Source organism: Fukomys damarensis, unplaced genomic scaffold (assembly GCF_012274545.1).
Source record: "Fukomys damarensis isolate Sample0158 unplaced genomic scaffold, DMR_v1.0_HiC HiC_scaffold_18, whole genome shotgun sequence".
Classification (NCBI taxonomy): Eukaryota; Metazoa; Chordata; class Mammalia; order Rodentia; family Bathyergidae; genus Fukomys; species Fukomys damarensis.
In genome coordinates, this window is record NW_022900930.1 from 46,380 (window position 1) to 71,682 (window position 25,303).

Below are 25,303 nucleotides of genomic sequence, written 5' to 3' on the forward strand. Positions count from 1 at the left end.
GAAACAATGTAAGTTTGATCAAAGTCAATGAAAAAGCTGGAGATAGCGCAAATGTCATTAAAGAAAAGTTCAAGGGAACCACCAGTAGGAAAACAACATGACAAGGATAACCCAATACATATCAGATATAACCATCAATGTAAATGGTCTCCATTCACCAATCAAAGAAATAGACTGGCAGAATGAATCAAGAAACAAGATCCAACAATATGCTGCATAGAAGATACATATTTAACTCAAAAAGAAATTCATAGAGTGAAAGTCAAAGGATTGAAAATAATGTTCCATGTGACAGGAACCCAGAAAAAATCGGGGGTTAGCTATTCTATTCTCAGACAATGTGAACTTCAAGCCAAGACTGATCAAGAGTCAAACAAAGTTACTATATACTTATTAAAGGAATACTTCAAAAAAAGAGATAACAATTATAAATATATATGAATCAAATATCAGTGCACCCAATTATATAAAACATATTAACAGACACGAAAAATCTACTAAACACTATAACAACTACAATTGGGGGATGGGGCCAGGGATATATCTCAGTGGCACTGTACCTGCCTGGCAAGCACAAGGTCCTGAGTTCAATTCCTGGTATCAGAGAGAAAAAAAAAAGAATGTAATGGGGGACCTTAATTCCCCACCGTCACAAATAGATCAACTAGACAAAAATTCAACAAAGACCTATCAGGACCAAACAAAATTTGAGAAAAAAATGGACTTAGTAGATGTCTACACAATGTTTCACTCCAAAATTTCAGAATACATAGTCTTCTCAGATGCACAAGAGATATTCTCCAAAATAACCACATACTAACCCAAAGAACATGCTTAGGTAAATACAAAAGAACTGAAATTATCCCACGCACATTACCTGACCATACTGCAATGTAATAGGAAATCAATGGCAAAAGAAACCACAAGAACTACATAAACACATGGAAATTATATAACACCCTTCTGAACAACCAATAAGTCACACATGAAATTAAAGGAAGATAGACAGTTTCTATAATTAAATAATAATATCAATGCAACATACTGAAACTTATGGCACACACTGAAAGCAGTCCTATGACGAAAACTTATAGCAGTGAATTCCCATATCAGAAAAACAGAGCAAGCTCAAATAAACAACCAAATGTCAAACCTTAAGTGTCTAAAAAAAGAAGAGTAAATCAAGCCCAATGCTTGGATTAAGGAAGAAATTATAAATATCAAAGCAGTAACTAAAGCAATGGAGACTAAGAAAACAACATCCAAAAAATAAATAAATGAGTTGGTTGTTTGAATAGGGGCCGGGGATTTAGCTCAGTGGTTCCACCGCCTGCCTTGCAAGCGCAGGGACCCGAGTTTGATCCCTGGTACCAGAAAAAAAAAAAAAAAGAAAGAAAGGTTAAATAGACGAACCCTTAGCCAACCTCATAAAAAAAGGAAAATACTTCAAATGCATCCAGTTAGGAACAAAAAAGGGTAAAAACACAACAGATGCCATAGAAATCCAGATGATCATCAATATCTACTTCGAGAACCTGTATTCTAATAAGATGGAAAACACACAATGGACAGACTCCTAGATACATATGAATTACCAAAGCTGAATCAAGAAGATACTAAAATTTTAAATAACCCAGTTATTGGTCACTGAAATTGAAAATTTAATTAAAAACTTACCAACAAAGAAAATCCCAGGTCCTGACAGTTTCACTGCTGAAATCTACAAGAAATTTCAAGAAGATCTGGTACCAGTTCTCCTCAAACTCTCTAATGAAATTGAAAGAGAAGCGATACTCCCAAAATCTTTCCCTTTTTTTGTCAAAATTTATGTATACATGAAGAGGCAGTTTGCAGGAAAACATGATCATAAGACTCAGGGGTTAAATCGTTTGGGTTTATTTATTTATGTTTGTGTTTGCAGCACTAGGGATCCAACCAAGGCCTTGAGTGTATGAGGTAAGGGGTCTACCACAGAGCCATGTCCCCAGCCCTCAGATCTTAGGTTGTTTTATTCGTTGCAGAAGCAAAACACTCCCGGTATCCAAATGGCTCACATCCATAATCCCAGCACTTGGGAGGCAGGAGGATCACCATGAGTTTGAGGCCAGCGTGGGCTACACTAAGTGATTTCAAGGCCAGCCTGAACTACATAGGGAGACCTTGTCTCAAAAAAAAAAAAAGGAGAAAAAAAAGGTACAATTTCTATTGAATGCAGCTCCAAATATATCCATTTCTGTATAAGATGGAAAAAAAAGACTATAAGATTCCAATATATACATGTCACAAATATATAGAGAAATATCTGATAAGTCATGTAAGGCATTCCAGAGAGCAAAATTTAGTTCAGCATTTCCCAATAATCTGGAAACACACAAACTATCGATTTTATCACTGATGATTCCTTATTTGATAAAGGCAGTTTCAATACTTCCCCAGACCACTAGGCCCTTCCAGCAACACGTTTTTGTGGTTCCTATCAAATTTTCCAAAAAATCTTCTTTTTGTAGAGAATGTAGGCGATGAGCACCCAGAGAGTAGTGGCAACTATATTCTGAATTAAATGTTCTTTGTGTGACTGGTTATCATCCAGCTTCCATTGAAAGGGGAAGTAGTTCTCAAACACCTCGTGGCCAACATACACCAGAATAGAATTCATTCCTTAAAGAGATACAGAACATGGTTTTCCTAAGTCACATCAGATTATCTCTTTAATTCCTGAAATAAGTTCAGTGAAAAAACAAAAATATGCATTTGCATTATTGGCTACCAGCAAAAGTAAGTAATGCATACATATCTCAGATATTTAAGGGTAAACTGTTTTCAAATTTTTAGGAAATATTCACTTTATATCAATGGTTTGTTTGTAGTGCTAAAGACTAAATCCAGGACACTGCACATGGTGCACCTCCAGCCCAACAATGAATTTTTGAATATCAAATCTAAAAGGAGAATTACAACTTTATCTTATATTTTTTTAGACAAAAAAATTGAGAATCAAAGAATGCTAACTATTACTAGATTCAAGGAGTCACTGAAATGATCTGGTTTCTCAGTTCTTTAAAATACATCTGATCCATTCCATTTATCCCTTAATATTATCTTTCTGCATTTCTTATAAGGTACAACCTTTTAGGTAGTATACTGGCAATAAGAGAGAAAGCATAGTCCCATTTCCAAGTATTAAAAACTGGACAATATGTCCTACAACATTTTGGATACTCCCACAATTTGGTACTGCCTGAAGAAGTGAGGCTTATTAATTGTCATGCAACTACTCCAGGACTTAAATGGATGTAAATGGAGTAGACAGCTTCAGAATAGGCCAAGGATGTCCTGAGGACCTGGGAACAACATGACCCTGCTGCATTTTCCCTCTGCCTGTCCTTGGGAACCAGGCCACCACAACAGGGGTGGAAAGCCAGCAGGTCTCTGGGCCATTCCACCTGGTGACCATCACCAACTCTGTATGGGGTTAGAGGTAACTAACCTGGATAGAAGAATGGGGTTCCTGACCACAGTCCACACACATCAACAACCAAGTACAAGGCCAGCAGGATGAAGAAGGCAAAAGCACTAAGTGTGGTGACATAGGAAATGGACCTGCAAAGAATTGAATGAGTTATGCTCAGGACAAGCACATTCAATTTCAAATCAAGAAATCACCTACATTAAAACGATACTTCTATACTTACCAGAGATTTTTGTTTATGGGAATAAAGCCTTCGTTCTCAGACATTTTTGTCAAAGCAATAGAAATAAGCCCCTAAAAACAGGGAGGGAAAAGATGTTAAAGTTTTCTATTATCATTTCAAAAAATAACTGTTTCAAAACAAAGTATCTGCTTAGAGGAGGCTGAAAATTGTACCTTACATTTTGCCCTTTTAACTGGAAACATATTTTAAGAGGTACAACTAAAACACATTCTCCAAAAATACCTTTTCAATATTACTCTGAGTTGAAGAAGGTAAACTAACGGATAAATTACAGCAGATCCTAAGAGGAACGATGACTGCAAAGTTATGGGTAAAAAGAATACTGAATCAAACTTTTTTAAAATTTTTTTTAATTTTTAAAAAATTTTTTACATATAAATCTGAAAGTTGCTGTTTAAATAGTATTATTATTTGCCTGATCCTCCTGATAAGGTTACGCATGCAGAGTCCATAACTCACAATTCCTTTAGGCATTCTTCATGGCACTGTTTGACGACAAACATTATCTTACTCATAAACACAGCATTTTAAGAAAGTAAACCTGAGAATTTAAGTGTAAAGATTTGCTCCACCTTTAAGGTGAGGGGGTAGCTCATCTAAACACGATTCCAAGTGTTTATCATGCACCAGGTGCTGGGTTCAATCCCTGCCACCAAAAAATAAAAAATAAGTTAAAAAAAATTTTTTTAAAGATTTGTTCTTCTGTTATTCAAATAAAAAATGTTCCTGGTCACCATGTGGTGACAAATGCTATAGTAAGGTTGCTAAACACTTTACTTCTTTTTAAATACAGATGAGTGTGAAGAAAAGCCACCTTAGTAAGAAACATCAGTTACTTACAAGAACACAACACCAGGAAGTGAATCTAATGAGGATGTTTTTGGTCTGACCTTTGTAACACAGTAATATTTTTCCTGCCTGAAGAAGAAAACAATATGATCAAGGGAATCAATGAAAACATATTATTTCAGTCATCCACTGTTTAATCACTCAACAAACAGATTCATTCACCAGGCACATATCCAGATAGTAGGAGTGCCAGGAGAAATGGCACCTTTACTCCTTCCCTCCCCTCAGCACAGACTTGAGAGATGAGGTGCTCCTTCGAGGAAGGAAGATGACATGAGATGGTGGTGCCACAGAGGAGCAGCCACAGTATGTGATGGTGGAAGCAGAAACGGCATTCTGAACAAAAGGGAACAGCAGGCACAAAGCGACATGGAGAGGCATAAAGAAGGCCAAGAGCTCTCAGGGGATGCAGAAGGCTGGAGGGCAAGGAGAACCAACCAACAAGGACGTGGTCAGTAAGCCAGCTCAGGGGTCTTTCTTTCTTTCATAAGCAATGAGGAACCAATGAAAGTGTGCCCCCAAAGTGCCAAGGGACCCGCCTAGCCCGCTAACCCATCCAGCACTACACAACAGGGGCAAGGACAGAATGGCACTGCAGGCAGGGAGAAATTTTTTAAAAACCCACTAGGGTTTTACATGAAATCCCTCTGAAATTAGGAATTAATATTTGAAAACATCAAAGGATAAAAGTGTTAATAATAATTTCTACTAGCTAAAATTTATGAATGTTTTCTATGTGCCAGTTCTTAGACCTTCACAGGAATTAAGTTACTTAACTTTCAAAACACCCCTATAAAGCAGATGCAGATGAGGCTTAGCAAAGTGAAGTACAGTAATACATTGCCTGGGTTCACAAACGCTTATGTCTGCAAACAATTTAACCTCCACACTGGATGAGCTGCCTCAGCTGACAGACATTTATCTAGAGAGGAGAGTTTAAGGACTCAGCAAACTTGTTTCAAAACACAGTATGAACTAGACAGTGCTATAGTGACAGTGCAGCAATCTCTTAACTACAAAATCATTTAATCACCAAAATGTATATGCTTTCCATCTGCACTATCCAATATGGGAGCCCCTAGCCACATGTGACTTTAAACTTAAAACTGAATTAGTTAAAATTAAGAAAGCTAGGGCTGGGGATTTAGTTCAGTGGTCCCACTGCCTGCCTCGCAAGTGCAAGGTCCTCAGTTTGATCCTCAGTACAAAATTTCAAAAAAAGTAAGAAAGCTAAAATGTTAATTTCCTCAGCCGTACTCGTTACATTTCAAGTACTCCACAGCCACCTGGCTAGCAGCCACCCTAGCAGACAGCACGCTTGAAGAGCATTCTCATCACCCAGAAAGCTCAGGAGCACAGCTTTACAAGGGTTTCTCCTGCCACTTCACTTGCCTCAAATAGTTTCAAATACCAATAAGAAGAATTTTAGGAAGAAACATCTAGACCACTCAAAATTTTAATGAAAGTACACTTGAAGTAGATCAAGAAAAACCTGTATTGACCTTGACAGAAAGTATGAATGCTCTGAAACCACATACAGTGTTGGCTGTGATATGAATGTGTGATGGCATTGCCTTCATGAATGCATTTTACACCCTTATAAAGGGGCTTTAAACAGCAAGGCCAGTCTCTGCCCTTGCACCTTCCACCAGGTGAGGACCCAATGCTTATCATGTCTGCAAGATGCTCAGTTCAAGGCACCAGCTTGGAAGTAGGGCCCAGACCCTCACCAGGCCAAGAACCCACCAAGCACCCTGACCTTGGACTTCCCAGCCTCAAGAACTGTAAGAAATAAATTCCTGCTCTTTAGAAGTTACCCAATCTCTGTATTTTTTTATATGAGAAACATGCTAAGACAAGCACACAAAAATAATGCTACAAAAGACAAGGTGACTTCCCCTGTCACCAATGTCTGAACATTCTGTTCACTTCACTAGGGAAATCTTTTACCCAGAAACTGCCGGGCTAACATAAGCCACGTAAGTAAGAATTTTTTTTTAACAATATGAGAATTATACCTATTTGTGCTGAGTTTTAAGAACTTCTGGTTTTGTACAATCTGTTGAACCTGAACAGAATTTATTACACCTATAGCACAGAAGAGGGTATACTTATATTTTAATGAAATCGTTTTTGAATTAGTGATGAAGCAATCATCAGACACTGTTAGAAAAAAAAAAGGTAGACCACTGAAATGAGCAAATACCTGAACTCCTAAAAATGCCATCACAATGGAGTTGATGGTCCCTAAGATTCCTTCTGGATCATAGGGCACTTTCGTGTGATACAGCACCTTCATAAAACAACAAGAAAGCAGCCTTTACTTCCTGACCATGGAAATGAACATAAACAACTCTTAATCTGAATACAGACTTGAATGCTATAACCCAGGCATCAACCTTTTTTGTTTGTTTTTACTTTTACTGTGTAAGTTCATTGCTAACTTATGGGGATTATAGGCATAATACTTCCTAGGCATGAAAGTGTATAGTGTGTCCAGGGTATACAGAGCCCCAGGAACAAGCCAGGGTCCAGCAATGTCCCCTTCAACTTCAGCTGGCTCAGTAAACAGTGCTAGGATCCCACTTGAATAGTTTCATATAAAATGCATGTTATCTTCATAATTTCATTATTCTATTTTTTCAAGTCTACTGTGGCAATGACAGGTCCCTATCTTCTTCTAAGGCAAAGAACATTTAAAAACACATTTGGCTAAGCTTTCATACATAGGGAGAGGAGTGGGCTTGGGGGAAATGGGATAAAATGTATTAATTTTTTAAAAATACATTTGGGTTGGCTCAGTGATAGAGTGGATAAATAGCATGCACAAGGCCCTGGGATTGATCCCCAGCAGCTGCAAAATACAGTAAAATAAAATAAAGTAAGATAGACCAAGATCAAATAAAATTTAAAAATACACCTGCATTTTCACCATAAAATGCTGATCCTGTAGAAATTTGGAAGTGTACAGTGTAGCCGATGCTATAGCACAACCCCCTGACCTTCCTTTCCTTTCAGGATGGAAGCATTCATTCCCTAGCTGCTAGAAAAATTAATCGCTAAAAGCTCCCACTCCAGTTCTTCTTCTGGATTATCCTTAACTAAAAACAGCTACTGGGCTACAGGTATAGCTGAGTGGTGGAGTGCTTGCTTAGTGTTGTCAGACCCTGGCTTCCAATCCGGTACTACAAAGGAAAGAGAGAGCTGCCTCGGAAGCTCCACAGGGGTCAGCCAGCCAGGGCAGTCCACGTCCAACAGGAAGGTAAAGGGCCCAATCCCTCACCCCAGTGCATACAGCTCTGATGTGCCAGCCCAGCTTCCTCTGAGGCCTTTCTTTGCTGGGACTGCAGTATAGTTCCAATTCTCCTTCTACACATCCAGGTTCCTTCCTTCCCAAACAGGGACTGATCCAATGAAGACTGCTACACTCCTGCACAGTAATTTCTGTTTCAGAGCCTACTGCCTATATCTCTGACCTCAGATGTACAGAAAAGTGCTAAAGGCTACTTATGTTACACAGTTCATTCTTATTTTATTGATAAAATAATGTTCACCTACTACCACATAATGAAGTCATTAAGTTAGCCAACTTTACAAATAAAAATTAGTTTTTATCACATTTTACTAAATGGACATAATTTAAAGCAGGCCAACTCTTTCTATTTTCCCCCATTTCAGAGCTCCTAAACCCCTTGTCCCATGTAAAAGCCATTCTCACACACCGTAGAAGAAGGATGCTGGTACAGGTGATTACTTCCTAGGAGCAGTTGGTCAATGTAACCTGCAGCTCCTCCAGTACAGTTTGCATACTTCCCCAAGTCTCCAATACCACCAGGGCCAAGGTACCCACTAGGAAGTAAAAACATATTTAAATGATGAGACTCAGAAGGCAAGGTGTATTACAGTAGATATTTATGCATTCAAAAAGTTCATTCAAAGAACCTCAAACAGGTACAAACCTAAAACATCATTCTGGCTCCATGCACCCTCATCAACACATGACCCGCCCATTCCTGACACTGGTAAGGCACCAAGGCCACACTGATTTCAACTCAAATTCACCCTGAAACAACACCCACCTCTCCCACTACGAAGCATTCCCCAAAGGAGAAAAAGGACCCAAAAAGAAATCCTGTGACTTGAGAAACTTGAAATCTATAAAACCAGAACCTTCAATTTGGCAGAAAGTAAAATGCAAAAGTGGATTATCTGCAAGGTTCACTTACGTAGGACATCCAGGAACTGGTAATAAAAACGTCAAGCCCAGCCAAACGCTTTCCAGCAGCAGAATGAGGAGCCACTGGGACCAGCTGGAGGTGATATCTTGGAGGGAAGGGCAGCTTCTCTCCTGAGTAAGGGATAGGGTAGAAAGCACTACATATAAACTACATGCAGATACAAAGGGACTAAATTGTGGTATGTATTTTGGAAATTTCCAGGGATTATTTTCTTGACATTTTAGTAGAAATACAAAAATATATATTTAATAGGTTCTGATACTGTCTGCATGCTGTAGGATATATCACAGTAAAATAGTAGTTAAAACACAATTGGTGAGCTAGGGGTATAGCTCAGTGGTAGAACACCTGACAAGCACATGCAAGGCCCTGGTATAAATTCTCAGAACCACACACAAAGATTTAATAAAAATAATTTTTAAAAAATAATGCAGTTGGTTAACTGGCAGTATTTTACGCAGAACCAATAATGATCTAAAGACTTTATGAGTGAGGGCTGGGATTTAGCTCAGTGGTTCTGCCACCGGCCTTGCGAGTGCAAGGTCCAAGTTCAATCCCTGGAACCAAAAAAAAAAAAAAAAAAAAAATTGGAAGTGAATTTCTCACACACCTTCCCCCATTTTAATCCTATTTTTACATGATTTCTCACCGAGACACAGTTTTCAGGTATGGGTTTAGCAAACAGGAGCTCCAATACAGCAACCACAAAGTACGTAACTCCCAACCGCTGCAGCACACCGGGAATTCGTACCTTATCCCAAGACACTGAAGAAGACACAGGTTAGGTAAGGCATGCACAACATGTCTCATCTCAACCCAAGACAGTATTTTTTTTTTCTAAAGGGAAAGTCATACCTATAGTACATCTAAGTGAGTGATTTTAAGCTCTTTGAGACCAAAATACACATGGTCAGGAGACATGGCTCTTATCTAAGTTCTAAGAGCAGGCCAGTCCCACGCAACAGAAGGATGTCAGGAGAAGGCTCAAACTCAAACCAGGAAGCGGGCCAGTTGGGAGACTGAGAATAAACATGCCTTACTCAGGGGCAGGGATAAGGTAGGGACTACCCTTGGCCCTGAATTTCATTTGCTGGCCCCTTCCAATCAGGCATATGGATTCAATCCTCATGTCCAACAGGAACTTGTAGACCTAACACAAGCCTGAGTGACTCTTCTTGACCTAAAGGAGACATGACAGCATCACTGAAATATTGTCACCCTGTAACAAACCCTGACCGTACCCCCAAACACAGCTCACTTTTTGGCAGTCTATCAAATCTACTTTTATACAATATCAATCACAAGTAACCCCTCTGTCCTTCTAGTATCTACCACCTTTCAATAAAAGTACTGGGTGCCTAAGGATTTGAATTGGCTACTGCTGAAACTCTAGTGTCCTATTTGGCTAATGAGACCCACTTGAGGATAGGGGTTACTGCTCACTGATGCTGGTGCAGAGCAGAGTTTACATCCTTCCCTTGACAGTCTTTTCTCATCATACATTATAGGGATGACAAAGCCATTATCCTTCCCAGCAACCTAGCTGGCATACAAGGGATTACAAATGATTTCTCAAAAGTACCACTCCATATGGACAAAAAAAGAAAACAAAATGGCCAGAAAGCAGGGCCTGAGAATAAGATGACCTGGTCTGTCTCTGGTCTGTTCTACTCTACGCATACATAAATCAGAGAAAAAAACACTTTAATCTCTCATGGTCTCCGACTTTTCTGTCATATAACAAAAGAATCTGAATAGTCACATAGGCTCCTCTTAGGTCTAAATATCCAAGATGATAATAAGATTGATGCCCAAAGTTACACAAGCATCATATATACCTTCCTGACAATAGTTCTTTTTGCAAGTAGCTGAGATACAGGAGTTACATTTCTTTCACATGAAAACATGTGGAGCCGCAGATGCAGCTTAGATGTAGTGATACAGCACTTGTCTAGCACACACAACAGCCTGGGCGCAATCTCTAGCAAGGCAGCTAAAGTAGGAGATAGGTGATGGGTGGATGGATGGATGGATAAATAGATAGATAGAGCAAGCTATAAACTATAACATGCATTTCCTCAAGTTCAACCTAAATATATACTAACAAAAGGGAAAAAATACTTACATGGACCAAGGCAATAATTGGGGTTCACAATGACAAGTCCTATACATATTAAAAGAAAACTCCTCCATGCAATTTTCCCCAATAATTTGAATTTAGAACATCCCCGCTGAAGTATGAAAGTCATTGATAGCAAAACTGAAGATCCCATAATAAATACAAACCTAAAAAAAAAAAAACTATTAGTATGTGTCCATTTCTAATTTTTTCCTTTTATTATTAGCACCTAGTAACTTTACAGAAACTGGGTTGCAATGTATATATTTTGATCCTATCCATCCCCTCATTACTGACTTTTCATCTATGCATCATTAATCTTTTATAGCAAACTGCAAGAGAGAAGCAACACACTGTCAGTTTAAAGTGGCAAACTATTAACACCCAGCCAAGAGCATAGGAAGAGACTGGACTAGAACTCGCTGTGCCATGAGGGTTCTATCAGCAGATCTTCAAGACTTGCCTTAGAAGGAAAAATCTTTATTATTAAATAGAACTTCCAAGCACAACCCTCCCAATGAAATGTCAGATAAAAATAATGAAGATGCCTAATACAAATAACCAGACTTTATCTGGCATGCCCTCAACGTCACTGAGAAACAAAGTATTTCAATCGTTTCTAAACTCACACCTGCTCCTAAAAGAAAAAGATGCTTTTCTTCTCTCCAACTGGTTGGAGTTACATGTTCCTTTCTTCTGCCATACAAATTGTCTCTTTAAAAGAAAATCATACTAGTAATTGTTCTAGTTATTTGGTTAATGGTTATGGAGATGAGTTTGCTCTTGCTGCACGACTGGGGGGTAACTTGGCTTCCCTTCAGGGGTCACCTCAATCAGATAAAAAGTTCCAGTAAGCATGATGTGGTGGCAAACATCTGTAACTCCAGCACTGACAGGATGAAACAGGAGGATCACACAAGTTTGAGCCTACCCTGACGAACTTACTGGCTTAGTGAGAACATGTCTCAAAATGAAAAATTGAAGGAGGAGGGCAACTGGGACTATAGCTCAGTGCAAAGATCCTGGGGTTCAATCCCGAGTACTGGGGAGGAAAAAAAAACTTCTAATGACAGGAAATTTCTCTACAGGAATCCTTACAGAGAATATATTTAAATAATAGTCAAGACAAGCATGTAGGCTTAGGCTCGTGATCTCAGCTACTCAGAAGACTGAAGAAAAAAAGAAAAGAAGGCTAAGCAGGAGGATTGCAAACTGGAATCCAGCCTGGGTAACTCAGCAACACTCTGTTTTAAAACAATAATAATAAATCAGGCAAGGCCAGAAACAAGAGAAAGGGGGGAAAGTAAAAAATAAAAGATTTAGCTCAGTGGTTCGGCCTCCTGCCTTGCAAGTGCAAAGACCCGAGTTCAATCCCCGGTACCAAAAAAAAAAAAAATTTTAATAAAATAAAAGAGCCAACAACAGTAAAACATCATGACAAGAATGAATCAATATGTATCGATTATAACCATCAATGTTAATGGCCTCAATTTACCAGTCAAAAGAAACAGACTGGCAGAATGGATTAAGAGCCAAAATCCAAAAACATGCTGTATTCAAGAAACACACTTATTTCAAAAAGAAATTCATAGACAAAGTAAAAGGATGGAAAACAACTCTCCTTGCAACAGGAACCCAAAAAAAAGCAGGGGTAGCTATTTTATTTGCAGACAAGGTAGATTTTAAACCAAAATTAACGAAGAGAGACAAAGAAGGTCATTACATTCTTGTAAAGGGAACAATCCAAGAAGAACAGATGACAATCATAAATATATATGCACCAAATACTAGCACTCCCAACTATATGAAACAAATATTAAGGGACATGATAAACCAATTAAGTAATGATATAACTATAGACCTCAATACTCCACTGTCACAAATAGACAGGTCATCTAGACAGGAAATCAACAACAAAATACTAGAACTGAACCAAACTTTTCAACAAATGGACTTAACAGATGTCTGCAGTGTTCCACCCCACAAAATCAGAATACACATTTTTTTTCCACTGCACACAGGTCAAACTCCAAAACAGACCACATGCTAGCTTATAGAACGTGTTTAAATAAATGCAAAGGAACTGAAGTTATACCATGTATATTATCAGACCATAGTGCAATTAAACTGGAGATCAATAGCATAGGAAACAGCAGAACTTCACAAACACATGAAAACTGAGTAACACTCTCCTGAACAACCAATGGGCCACAGAGGAAATTAAAGATGACATTAGACAGTTTCTATAATTAAATGATAATGCCAATACAACATACAGGAACATATTGGGCAAAATAAAAGCAGTTCTACGAGGGAAATTCAGAGCAGTAAATGCCCACAGTAGGAAAACAGACCGAGCTAAAATACATAATCTAATGGTGAACCTCAAGCTCCTAGAAAGAGAAGAGCAAGACAAACCCAAAGGTCGTACAAGGGAGGAAAGTATAAAGATCAGAGCAGAAATCAATGCAATGGAGACTAAGAAAATGATTTTTTTAAAAATGAATATGGAATACTACTCAGCCATAAAGAATGAGAAATTAGACTCATTCATAGGAAAATGGATACATATTGAGGATATATTGCTAAGTGAAATAAATAAGTCATACATGTGTAAATACCGAATAGTTTCTCTGGTGTGAATAAACTATAATAGTACATAAGATCCTAATGAGATAATTGACAATGTGAAATAGGAAGAAAAGGGATAAAGGTGTAGGGAAAGTGGGAAGAGTAAGGGAAAGGCAATAAGGGAAAAGAAAAAAATAGGAGAAAATGAAAAAATGGAAATAAAGTGTTTGTAAATGGGGAGGGGAGGATGGTGAAGGGAAGGCAGGGATAGGGGGAAGAAATGAGAACCAAGACCTGTCACGTAGAGGTACAAGATCGCAATAATGAATGTAACTGTCCTGTATACCTAAAATGCACCAATAAACTCAATGAGGAAATAAATAAATAAATAAATAAACATAAGTATGCCTGTAAAAAAATTGAATAAATCAAAGAGTTGGTTCTTTGAAAGAATAAATAAAATTGACAAACCGTCAGCCAACATCAAAAAAAAAAGCAAGAATAAAAGGAAGAAGGGCCCAGATTTAGTTCAGTGGTGCTGCCACCTGCCTTGCAAGTTCCAGATCCTGAGTTTGATCCCTGGTAGGTAGGAAGGTAGGTAGGCAGGCAGGAAGGAAGAAGGGCTCAAATCCATGCAATCAGGACTAAAAGGGGTGAAATGACAATAGATCCAGCAGAAATTCACAGGATCATCAATACCTACGTTGAGAACCTATTCTCCAATAAAATGGAAAACACAGAAGAAATGGACAGATTCCTAGATACATATGAATTACCAAAGCAAAATGAAGAAGATATAAAAATTCTAAACACCCCAATATCAATCAGTGAAAAGAAAATGTAATTAAATATTTACTAACAAAGAAAAGCCCAGGTCCTGTTCGCTTCACTGCTGAATTCTACAAGACATTTAGGGAAGAGCTAAGGCCACCACTTCTCAAAGTCTTTAATGAAACTGAAAGAGAAGCAATACACCAAAACTCATTCCTAGAAGCAAGCATTACTCTGATTCCAAAAGCAGAGAAAGACCCAACCAAAACAGAGAACTACAGGCTAATCTCCCTAATGAACATATATGCAAAAACCCTCAATAAGATACAGGCAAACAGAATATAGAGGGTCATTAAGATGATCATAGACCCTGACCAAGTGGAACTCATCCCAGGGAAGCAAGGAGGGTTCAACATATGTAAATCAATAAATGCAATACAGTATATTAACAAACTCAAGAACAAAAACCGTATGATTATCTCCATAAATTCAGAAAAAACATCTGACAAAATCCAACATCCACTCATGAAAAAAAACCCTACATAAAATTGAAATAGATGGTCTTTATCTCAATCTGATAAAGGATACCTACAAAAAAACCAACAGCCAACATCATACTAAATGGTCAAAAACTGAAAGCTTTCACAATAAAATCAGGAACAACACAAGGATGTCCACTATCACCACTCCTGTTCAATATCATTTTGGAAACATTAGCCACAGCAATTAGACATGAGAAAGAAATAAAAGGAATAAAGATAGGAAAGGAAGAAGTTAAGCTGTCATTATTTGCTGAACATGATATGCTACACAGAAGGCCCAAAAAACTCTACTAAAAGCCTTCTAGACACATAATTGACAGATGCAGTACAGTAGATGAACACAAGTTCAACACTCAAAAATTAATAGCCTTGGGCTGGGGATTTGGATCAGTGGTCCCATCACCTGCCTTGCAAGCACAAGGACCAGAGTTTGATCCCTGGTACCCCGCCAAAAATATCAATAGACTTCTTGCACACAAGTAACAGACTCAATGATAGGGAAATTGAGGAAACAACTCCTTTTACAATAGCATCAAAAAAAAGAAAGAAATATCTAGGAACCCATCTAATGAAGGAAGTAAAAGACCTCTACCTTGAAAACTACAGCACCCTGAAGAAAAAAAAGATTTAAGAGGATAATCAGAAAATGGAAAGATATCCCTTGCTCCCAAGGTAGGAAGAACCAATACAGTAAAAATGGCCATAATTCCAAAATTGCTACATAGATTCAATGCAATAACAGTTGAAGTCCCAACAGTATATTTCGCAGAACTACAAAAAACAATACAAAAATTCATTTGGACCTAGAATAGCAAAAGCAATTTTAAGCAACAAAGATATGACAGGGGTATCACAATCCCCAACATGAAACTATACTACAAAGCCACTGTGATAAAAACAGCATGGTAATGGCAAAGAAACAGACTGGAGAATAAGTGGAATAGATTAGAAGATGCAGACACAACGCCAGACACACTCAGCTACCTCACCTTTGACAAAGGAGCCAAACACCCTCACTGGAGGAAAGATAGCCTCTTTAATAAATGGCACTGGAAAAATTGGATTTCAACCTGCCACAGATTAAAACTAGACCCTTATCTTTCACCATGCACTAAACTAAAATCCAAGTGGATCAAAGGTCTAAATATTAAAACAGAAACACTAAACTTGCTGGAAGATAGGTTAGGTAGAACTCTTGAAGACACTGGCAAAGAAAAAGACTTCATGAACAATGGGAACTAGCACAGAGAATCAACAACTGGGATCTCATCCTATTAAAAAGCTTCTGGGGGCCAGGGATTTAGCTCAGTGGTTGCACCGTCTGCCTTGCAAGTGCAAGGACCTGAGTTTGATCCCCAGAACCAAAAATAAATAAGTAAAAAGCTTCTGCACTGCAAGAGAAACCACCAACAGAGATAAGAGACAACCTACAATGTGGGGAAAAAAATTTTACTAGCTGTTCCTCAGATAAAGGACCACTATCTAGAATAAATAAAGAACTTAAAAAAATCAGAACCCCCCCAAATTTAAAGACCCAATCCAAAAATGGGCATCTGAAATGAATAGACATTTGTCAGACAAAGAAGTAAAAACAGTAAATAAACATATGAAAAAATGTTCAACATCACTAGTCATTCGAGAGATGCAGATGAAAACAACACTGAGCTTCCATCTCACTCCAGAAAGAATGGCTGCTATCAAGAAATCAACCAATAACAAATGCTGGTGGGATGTAGGAAGAAAGAAACTGTTCTCCATTTTTTGTGGTTGTGCAGACTGGTGCAACCACTGTGGCAATCAATGTGGAGATACCTTAAAAAACTAGGATTAGAGGTCCAATTTGACCCAGCTTGATATCTTCCCAAAATAATTAAAAGAATCATACCACAGTGATATATGCACACCCACATTTATAGCGGCACAGTTTGTAGTAGCTAAAATTTGGAAACAGCCCAGCTGCCCATCAACTGGACACTGAATAAAGAAGATGTGGCTTTGCTTTAAGGAATACTACTCAGCCACGAAAAATGAGAAATTAAGAGACATTTACAGCTAAATGGATGCACATTGAGGCTATACTCAAGTGAAACAAATTAACAGACATGTAAATACTGAATAGTTTTTCTGGTGTGAGAAAAGTGTAAATAAGAATCAAAAGGTGTAATAATGTGAAATAGGAAGAAAAAGTCTAAAAGGGAGGGGAAGTGGGAGGAGTAAGTGGAAGGAAAGAAGGGAAAGGAAAAAATATGAGAAAAGGAATAAATGGAAACAAAGTTTTTGAAAATAGGTAGGGGTAGAAGGGTTGAAGGGAGGCAGGGGAATGGGGAAAAATTAAGAACCAAGATATGTCATGTAAAGGTACAAATTCCCAATGATGACTATCATCATACTGTACACCTAAAATGTACCAATAAATTTAATTAAAAATAATAACAACAGCTGTAGATGTAGCTCAGTGGTAGAGAACTCCTGAATTCAATCCCTATTACTAACAACAGTGATGATCAAGTTTTCATGAATATAAAACTTGCCCTACCCAGATCCACCTCAAAAATAAAAAGGTTTCTCCCCTAAAACTGAGTCCATATTAGTGATAAAATACAGGGGACCAAAGACATAAAACAGTCTCCTGGTACCGTCTCTTAATGATGGTGCAGAGTTTCTCAAAGCATCAGAGCAAAGGTGCAAATTGCACATCATATGGGAAGGGTCCTTCAGCAAAAGAAGCCACAGATAAACAGAAGCAGAGTTTGTTTACTCCATTCTTACATTAAATTTTAATTTATTACTATCATTGCCTGCTACGTATTTATCAGTATTCACAGACACCAGTATACTGTATTTCTTTGAGGAAGTATAATTTTATACATATTTTCAGGTGTAATGCAATTTAACCATATATTCAGAATTTATGATATACTACAGGATGTCAACACCTGGTATACCATATGCGCTCTAACATAACATTCCTTATGGTGCTATACCTCAATGGCAGAGCACATACTTGGCATGTACAAGGCCCTGGATTTAATCCCCAGCACCACACACACACACACACACACATACACACGTTTAAAAAAATCACTTGTGTTTTAGTATACACATGTATAAGCATGATGCCAAATATAAGAACTATCCAATAGCTAGGTATGCTGGTATACACCTATAATCTTAACACTCTGGGAGAGGCTAAGGCAGGAGGATTTCAAGTTCAAGCCCAGTCTGGGTAACCAGTGACTTAGTGAAACCTGTCTCAAAATTTAAAAAAAAAAAAAAGGGACTGGGAATGTAAATCAGTGTGAAGGCTCTAGGTTCAATTTCCCAATACACAACTTTTAAGGACTTCATAACAGCAAACACAGGCTTGTTTGTGGTCCCAAGCTGAAGGTTAGTCTGAGAGGGACTCCAGCATTATTTGAAAGACAAAGGCCTAGAGATGACCTATTGAAAAATTGATAGTAGATTGCAAACTCACCATGGGAATACAAGGTCAGCCACGGTCAGTCCTGCAGAACAATGTAAATAAAAATAGTAAGAAAGAGGAGTCTATAAACACTTCCAAATCCAAAATGGACTTCAGTACATGTGGATAGAGAGTACAACTCACACAGGGGTAACTCTCTCTCTTTCTCTCCCTCTCTCTCTCTCCCCTGAGATTCTAAACCAATCTCTGGGACTGGGGTATTTCGTAACCATAGCTAGACTAGCATGTGAATTAGTTTGTTGGCTTTAAGCGCCGCTATTCAAAATCTCTTCTTCAGACCTGTGAGCAGTGCCACCTGTAGGAAATATCTTACCATTCCAACCAGAATGTTTGAAGTACCAATATCTTCCTCCTCCATAATTAACGAAGACCATGAGGACAAGAGCTATCCTATAAAGCCAACAAATAAAATATTTTCAGGATTTACAATGTGACAAGAAACTGTTGAACCACAAGTCATGCATTTATCTTCACAAGGTGTGGTCATGCAATTAACATGATACTAAAGAGCAGTTTATGACACACGAAGTGAAAGAGCCAAGAAAAAATTATTTTCAACTGGAACCATACACTAAAGTTGTTGCCAATATTTGCAACATTATGTCTCAAGGAAAATTTACACTACACTACTAAACCATATAACTTGAAAACAAAGCAAAACACTTCCAATAACTCAATTTTGTTCTAACAATTTAACGTCTAAGGTAAAATGTGTCATTGAAGGCAGTTGTTTGAATCAGAGGGCAAAGGATTCAAATCTTGAGTCCTTTCCCCTTATCAATCATGAGACCCGAGGCAAGATTCTCATGAGTTAACTCTGTGCTTATATGTAAAAGGGGACAATCTCACATGTGATCACTAGAAAGAAAAATGTACAGTATAGCACCTCACTACTGCTTACACACGTTAATTTCTGTCCATTTGTGAAAATTTCATTTCCAAAAGTGGCAATAGTGACTGGAAAAAAGAGGAATACACTATTGCTTGATGTTAACTGTGCAGAATTTCGAGAATGAAGATGGTCAAGGAATAATCGGAGCAGCCTCTATAACACAACTGCTTAGAATCAAATCCTGACTTTTTCCTTTAGCATCTGAATAAATATGGGGAATTATTTAACTCAATGGTGCAATTTTTCAATCATAAAATAGGCATATTAAAAGTATATACTTCATAGGACTGTTGAAAGATTAAACAAATTACAAATTAAGACACATTAGAGGCAGTGACTGGCACACAGAACTCAGAAATTGTTATCAATTATTATCATTTTATTACCAGTATATATCCCTAATGTGAAAATCAAAAATGCTCCCAAAAAATCCAAAAGCTTTTGAAGGCTGACATGATGCATAAGATGAAGGCTGGAGGTATACCTCTAGGGTAAATGTTTAGCATATGAAGCTCTAGATTCAACCACTAAAACTCACAAAAATAAAAATGCACAGGTACATTAAAACAACACATAAAATTACCTTTAGGCTATGTACACAAAACAAAATTTATGTTTAAACTTGAGTCCCACCCCCAAGATGTGTTATTATATATATGCAAATATTAAAAAATCTGAAATTTTTCTGTTTCCAAGTATTCTCAACCTTTATGACCTGCTTTCAAATAGACCTACCAGGAATACTTAAGAACCCTGTTGAGCTGGGAAGAAATTAACTTTTAAAAATATTTTTAAGGTGTTTAATATTTTATAATTTTAAAAAAAATAAATCTATTATATAAATTTCAGTAAGACCCTTAAGTACATATAAAAGCTGAACAGGAAGATTATGTATCATACACAAACTAATGTACATCAATAGAATCAGTTTTTCTCAAGAACATTATTTTGCCAGGCATGGTGGCACACACCTGTAATCTCAGCACTTAGGAGTCTGAGGCAGGAGGATTGCCATGGGTTTGAAGCCAGCCTGAGCTACATAGTGAGTTCAAGACTAGCCTGAACCAAATAGCAAGACACCAGCTGGGTGTGGTGGTGCACGCCTATAATCCCAGCACTTGGGAGACTGAGGCAGAAGGATTGCTGTGAGTTCAAGACCAACTTGGGCTACATAGTGAGTTCCAGGTCAGTCTCAACTACATAGTGAGACCCTGTCTCAAAAAAAAAAGCAAGACACCATCTCCAAAAAAGCAAATTAATATTTTCAAACCACTATTATTAACACCATTAACAGAAGCTCAGAAATTATTTATCTGAAGTCATTGTAAAAAAAAAATCTAAATACAAGCCATATTTAAACTAAAAGATAAATTCAACTGCTTCTGGTATTTAGCAGCAATGCATAACAAAGAACATCACCCTTCCCCACTGTGTCCGTGAAGTGTGCTATAACTTCATCAATAAAATTTCTTTTAGGAGACACGCATGAAAAGGAAGAAAAATGGGGTAAATCCATTCCAGTTTGAATAAAGCTAAGCAAATTTTGTGTATGAATGTATTACATCAACTTAGGAAGTAGACTGTGTTGAGAAAAGAGAAGATTCAATTCACGTAGCTCTGATTACATATCTGAACTACGTCAACATTGTAGCCAAAAAGTATGGATAAACAAAATTGATCAATGGAAACAAAGTCTTTGTAAATGGGGGAAGGTGGAGGAGTAAAGAGAGGACAGGGGTATGTGCAAAAATGAGAACCAAGACCTGTCATGTAAAGGTACAAGATCCCAATAAAGACTGTTAACTGTATTGTATACCCTAAAAAGTACTAATAAACTCAATAAAAAAACAAAATTGATTACAGCTATTTTTCATCCATAATGTAACTTTTAAAAAGTACAGAACTGTTAATTTTGCATTAAAAATACAGGTAATTAACAATCAGATGAAACCACATATTATTGTTACTAAGCTGACTGGGAAAAAAATATACAAAGAAACAATCATTTTCATTAATTTACAAAATGTAAGAATTTACATACTAATATATAATCTCTTGACTTTCTCTGATCTATACACAGAATGCCTAGTTATCTTCATGCAAATAAAATTTTCAGAATTCAATTACCAAAGCAAGCAACAAACAAGAAACTGTCAGTAATACACAGATAAATCCCTTCCAGTTCCTGTTCTTTAAGTTTTTGCTGATTACAAAACTTGCAGGTTCAGCTCTTTCATCATCTCTAACTCCTGTCTTGCCCCTATTCCTGCCTGAGTTTATCTTGGAGATTTTTGTCCATCAACCTCAGCATGGTCCAGTCTCTCAGTTCTGACAAATATTCTGACTACTGTCTTTTTCTAAATTTGAATCACTGGTATATTTTTGGTTTATTTCCTGTTCTAATTTTTTTCTCTAAGTGTTAAAACATAAAATCCTTCCACTCTTTGAGCATGTTCATCGTGCCAAGATTCAAGCTCTTTCTATAAATTCTGAAGTTTTTCAGTTAGTTCCTTCATAGCTTTTGACTACGCAACATTTCCACGTCCATCTGAAGTTGTTGCTTCTTTTATAGTTTGTCCTGCTGTTTAATCATTACTTCTTTCTGGTTTTTTTCCCTTCTCATCCTTCCAAACATCTCTGAGAAGAAGTGGAGATGAAGGTGCACCATCCGCTTGTGTCCCTTAGCAAGTTGCAAGTGGTAGACTCAAACTTCTTTTTATCTGTAGAAGTACTTCAGATTGATGGAACTAAACAGCTATATAATTTTCAACTTATTTTAAAAATCTATTTTCCCCTGTTCTTCTGATAGGGAAAGTTTTTATAAATAGCAAAAACCTATAAAGTGTTACAATGTAAAGTGGCTTCTGCTGTCTCTAACAGCAGTTTGTTTTGTTTAGCTCAGAACTAAGAGGCACGGAAGGCACTAACTGCTGAATGAAGCATTTGGTCTGACCCTGTGATAACAGGGCACAGCAAGGTCTTGAGCTCCAAAGAGACTGGAGCCACCTGATCTGAGTGTCTAGATCAAAGAACCCATTGCTGACATTTGCTCTTTCATCCTGAACACCCCCCTTCCTATGAACTAGAATAGATAACTAGGGGAACCTTAAAGGTAAACTCAACTGCAAAAAAACTGTTACATCTGGGTTGAAAAGATTTAACTATTCTGTGACCGTGATTTGAATTGTAAGAATGAAATGTAATCGCCCAAATGAAGTCAAGGCTGTGAAACCCTATAAAAGGAGGAGTTGTAACCCAGTGTGTCGTCAATCCAGGCACGACTATGTGCAATCGACCCTTATCGATAAGTAAATTTGTTATTTTACTTCCATTCTGCTGCCTGTCTGTGTGTCACTTACTGATTCCTCCCGTAACACTTCAACTGAGACATCTGGACAAAAAAAACAGTTCTTTTTAGTGTTTACTACTACTGTGAGGGGCCAGGGATGTAGCTCAGTGGTGCAACTGCCTTGCAAAAACAAGGTTCTGTGTTTGATTCCCCACACTGAAAAAAAATAAAAATAAAAATTATTACCACTGTGAAGCTTCTCTGTCATGATACAGACTTACCCGAGGTCTTTGCAACCTCTCTAGGTTGAGTTACAGAGAAGAGCTATCTTTGGGGCTATATTTTTATCACACATGCACAAGTAGTGGCTAGGATATAAAAATGAGTATGTCTCAGAAATGGTCAACTTCTCGCTTTATAACAAGATGTCATGATTATAATTCCAGTCCTGATGGTCTGTCAGTCATGGATGAGTTTCTATTTCCCATGCTATACCACATTTCTTCTAAATTATCTTTAATTTCTTTTCTTCAGGTGTCTCTTAAGTATTTTTGGTTCACATGGCAACAATACCATTTGGCTGATTCCAAAACCCCGGCGGCAAGTTGTTTTGTCAAGTGATCTGTGAGAATGCATCACACATGCGCGGGGCGCGCACATTCCCGCAGTGCTCCAGACACTGACTACATGCTGCATCAGGCTACACACCAACCGGGTGCAGAAACCCAACCGTTCATGTTCCACTTCAAAGTTACTGCCCGTTCCCTTTAACTGGGCCAGTGAGTGTTTAGCAAGAAGAATGCTACCATCTGAGGAAAAGTTTGTGGCTGCAATAAAGCATTATACAGTCTGTATGCATCGGTTAATGTGATCAGCCCACAGGATAGGCACTGAATGGAATATTTTCAGGACCTTTAAGATACACTATGACTGGGCACAGGTCTTCCTTGCTTTTTATTTAAAAATAAAAGTCAGGGGGAACCACTGAGCTAAATCCTCAGCCCCCTGACTTTTATTTTAAATCCAAGAGGGCCAGGGATTTAGCTCAGTGGTTCCGCCACCTGCAATGCAAGCAAAAGGACCCGAGTTCAATCCCCAGTACCAAAAAAAAAAAAAAAAAACCCTGGATTTAGCAATGGTTTGGGGCTGGGGATTTAGTTCAGTGGCACCGCACCTGCCTCACAAGTGCAAGGTCCTGAGTTTAATCCCCAGTACCGGAAAAAAAAAATCATTTCGTGCTTCTTATTTTAAATCCAAGAAGCCCTTTCCAGCCAAGATAAAAGATATGCAAAGTCCCTCAATGTGTGCATATGTATAACAAGGAAGACCTGTGCCCACTGTGCTACAGGGAACCCACTTACCCCCTGAACGTGTCCAGGCAGCGGAAGCGGTAGCCTAAGGCAGACGTACGCTGTGTTTCTGGCTGAGGATCACCAGTGAGTGAGTGTGCCCTGCTGGGGGATCCCAGGTCCTTTAGATGAAAAGAAGAGATGAGAATAATGCTGGGAAATAAATTTAGTTTTATTTCTTTTTATGGTCCTAGAGATTGAATCCAAGACCTCTGCACTAAACTATATTCACAGCCTTTAAAAAAAAAAAAAAAAAAAATTGGGAGCCAGGTGGGGGGGAATGGTCCTAGAGATTGAATCCAAGACCTCTGCACTAAACTATATTCACAGCCTTTAAAAAAAAAAAAAAAAAAAATTGGGAGCCAGGTGTGGTGGTGCATACCTGTAATCCCAGCACTCAGGAGGCTGAGGCAGGAGGATCGCTATGAGTTCAAGACCAGCCTGGGCTACATAGTGAGTTCCAGGTCAGTCTCAACTACATAATGAGACCCTGTCTCAAAAAAAAAACAAAAAAACAAATTGTGGGGGCAACCCACTTTCCAGTCCCTCTTCTCTCTTAGACAGAAGCTATCTTTATCTCAATAAATCTTTCCTACTCTTAAAAAAAAAATTTTTTTTGGAGACAGGGTCTGACCAAGTCTCCAAGTTGCCCAGGCTGGGCTCAAATTTGTAATCCTCCTTCCCCAGCTATAGTGCTGGGATTAGAGAGGTGGGCCACCAAACCCAACTATAAATCATTATCTGATACTGTAGGGAAGAAGTGAGAGTGGAGAGAAATTAGAGTGAACTATGAGAGTAACAATGCTGCCTACAGGATGAAAAATGTCTCCATATCCTACAGCGTAAATGCAGTCCAGACTTCCAGTCTCATTAAAGAAGAGAAAGGGGTGGAACCTTCAGAGACACTGAGAACAAGGCCTGGAGTACAGCTCAGTGACAGAATGCTTGCCTAGCACGTTAAGCCCTGAGTTTGACCCCCAGTACGGTACACACATGCATGCGCACATAAGATCAGGACTTGTGACCTGATCACCCACAATATAAATATTAATGTTTAATGGTGTTTGGAAAAGAATTTATTAAGCTGGACAATAATAATTTCTAAATAGAAAATTATAAATTCCAAATTTAGAAAAACACCCAGACAATACATGATTCAATCTAACAACTCACAGAATTGATGAGATGATCAGTTTCTCGAGAATTTATTGTCTTAGAAACAAAATTCTTAAATTCTTCCAAACTGTAAAAAAAAAAAAAAAAAAACAAAACCTGTTAACTTATTTTCTTTGGCAGAATTTTCAAAATGATTGGATATTGAAATAAAGTTAATTTCAGGTTTATATAACTTAAGGAATTAGACATTCTGAAAAAAATTTAACAACATAAAAATAGAAATCAATTTATAGCAGCCATCCTTGTACATGTTCAACCCTTAAAGTATAATTTCCTCAACAAAGCAAGAATGAGTAGAGCTTTAATAAAA

General features: G+C 37.9%; 1 protein-coding gene across 1 annotated transcript in view; it reads right to left on the reverse strand.

The window, feature by feature from the left end:
* Positions 1-1,853: 1,853 nt before the first annotated feature.
* Positions 1,854-25,303, reverse strand: part of Hgsnat (heparan-alpha-glucosaminide N-acetyltransferase) — a 35,920-nt gene continuing 12,470 nt past the window's right edge. Inside the window, exons 5-17 of the mRNA XM_033765571.1 lie at positions 24,991-25,060; positions 23,830-23,939; positions 18,601-18,677; positions 18,279-18,309; positions 10,926-11,086; positions 9,450-9,565; positions 8,789-8,910; positions 8,285-8,411; positions 6,769-6,855; positions 4,554-4,631; positions 3,693-3,763; positions 3,488-3,600; positions 1,854-2,658 (exon numbers count right to left, since the gene is read on the reverse strand). Coding sequence (XP_033621462.1) covers positions 2,477-2,658; positions 3,488-3,600; positions 3,693-3,763; positions 4,554-4,631; positions 6,769-6,855; positions 8,285-8,411; positions 8,789-8,910; positions 9,450-9,565; positions 10,926-11,086; positions 18,279-18,309; positions 18,601-18,677; positions 23,830-23,939; positions 24,991-25,060 — 1,345 coding nt within the window. The 3' untranslated portion in view covers positions 1,854-2,476. The remainder of the gene's footprint in view (positions 2,659-3,487; positions 3,601-3,692; positions 3,764-4,553; positions 4,632-6,768; positions 6,856-8,284; positions 8,412-8,788; positions 8,911-9,449; positions 9,566-10,925; positions 11,087-18,278; positions 18,310-18,600; positions 18,678-23,829; positions 23,940-24,990; positions 25,061-25,303) is intronic.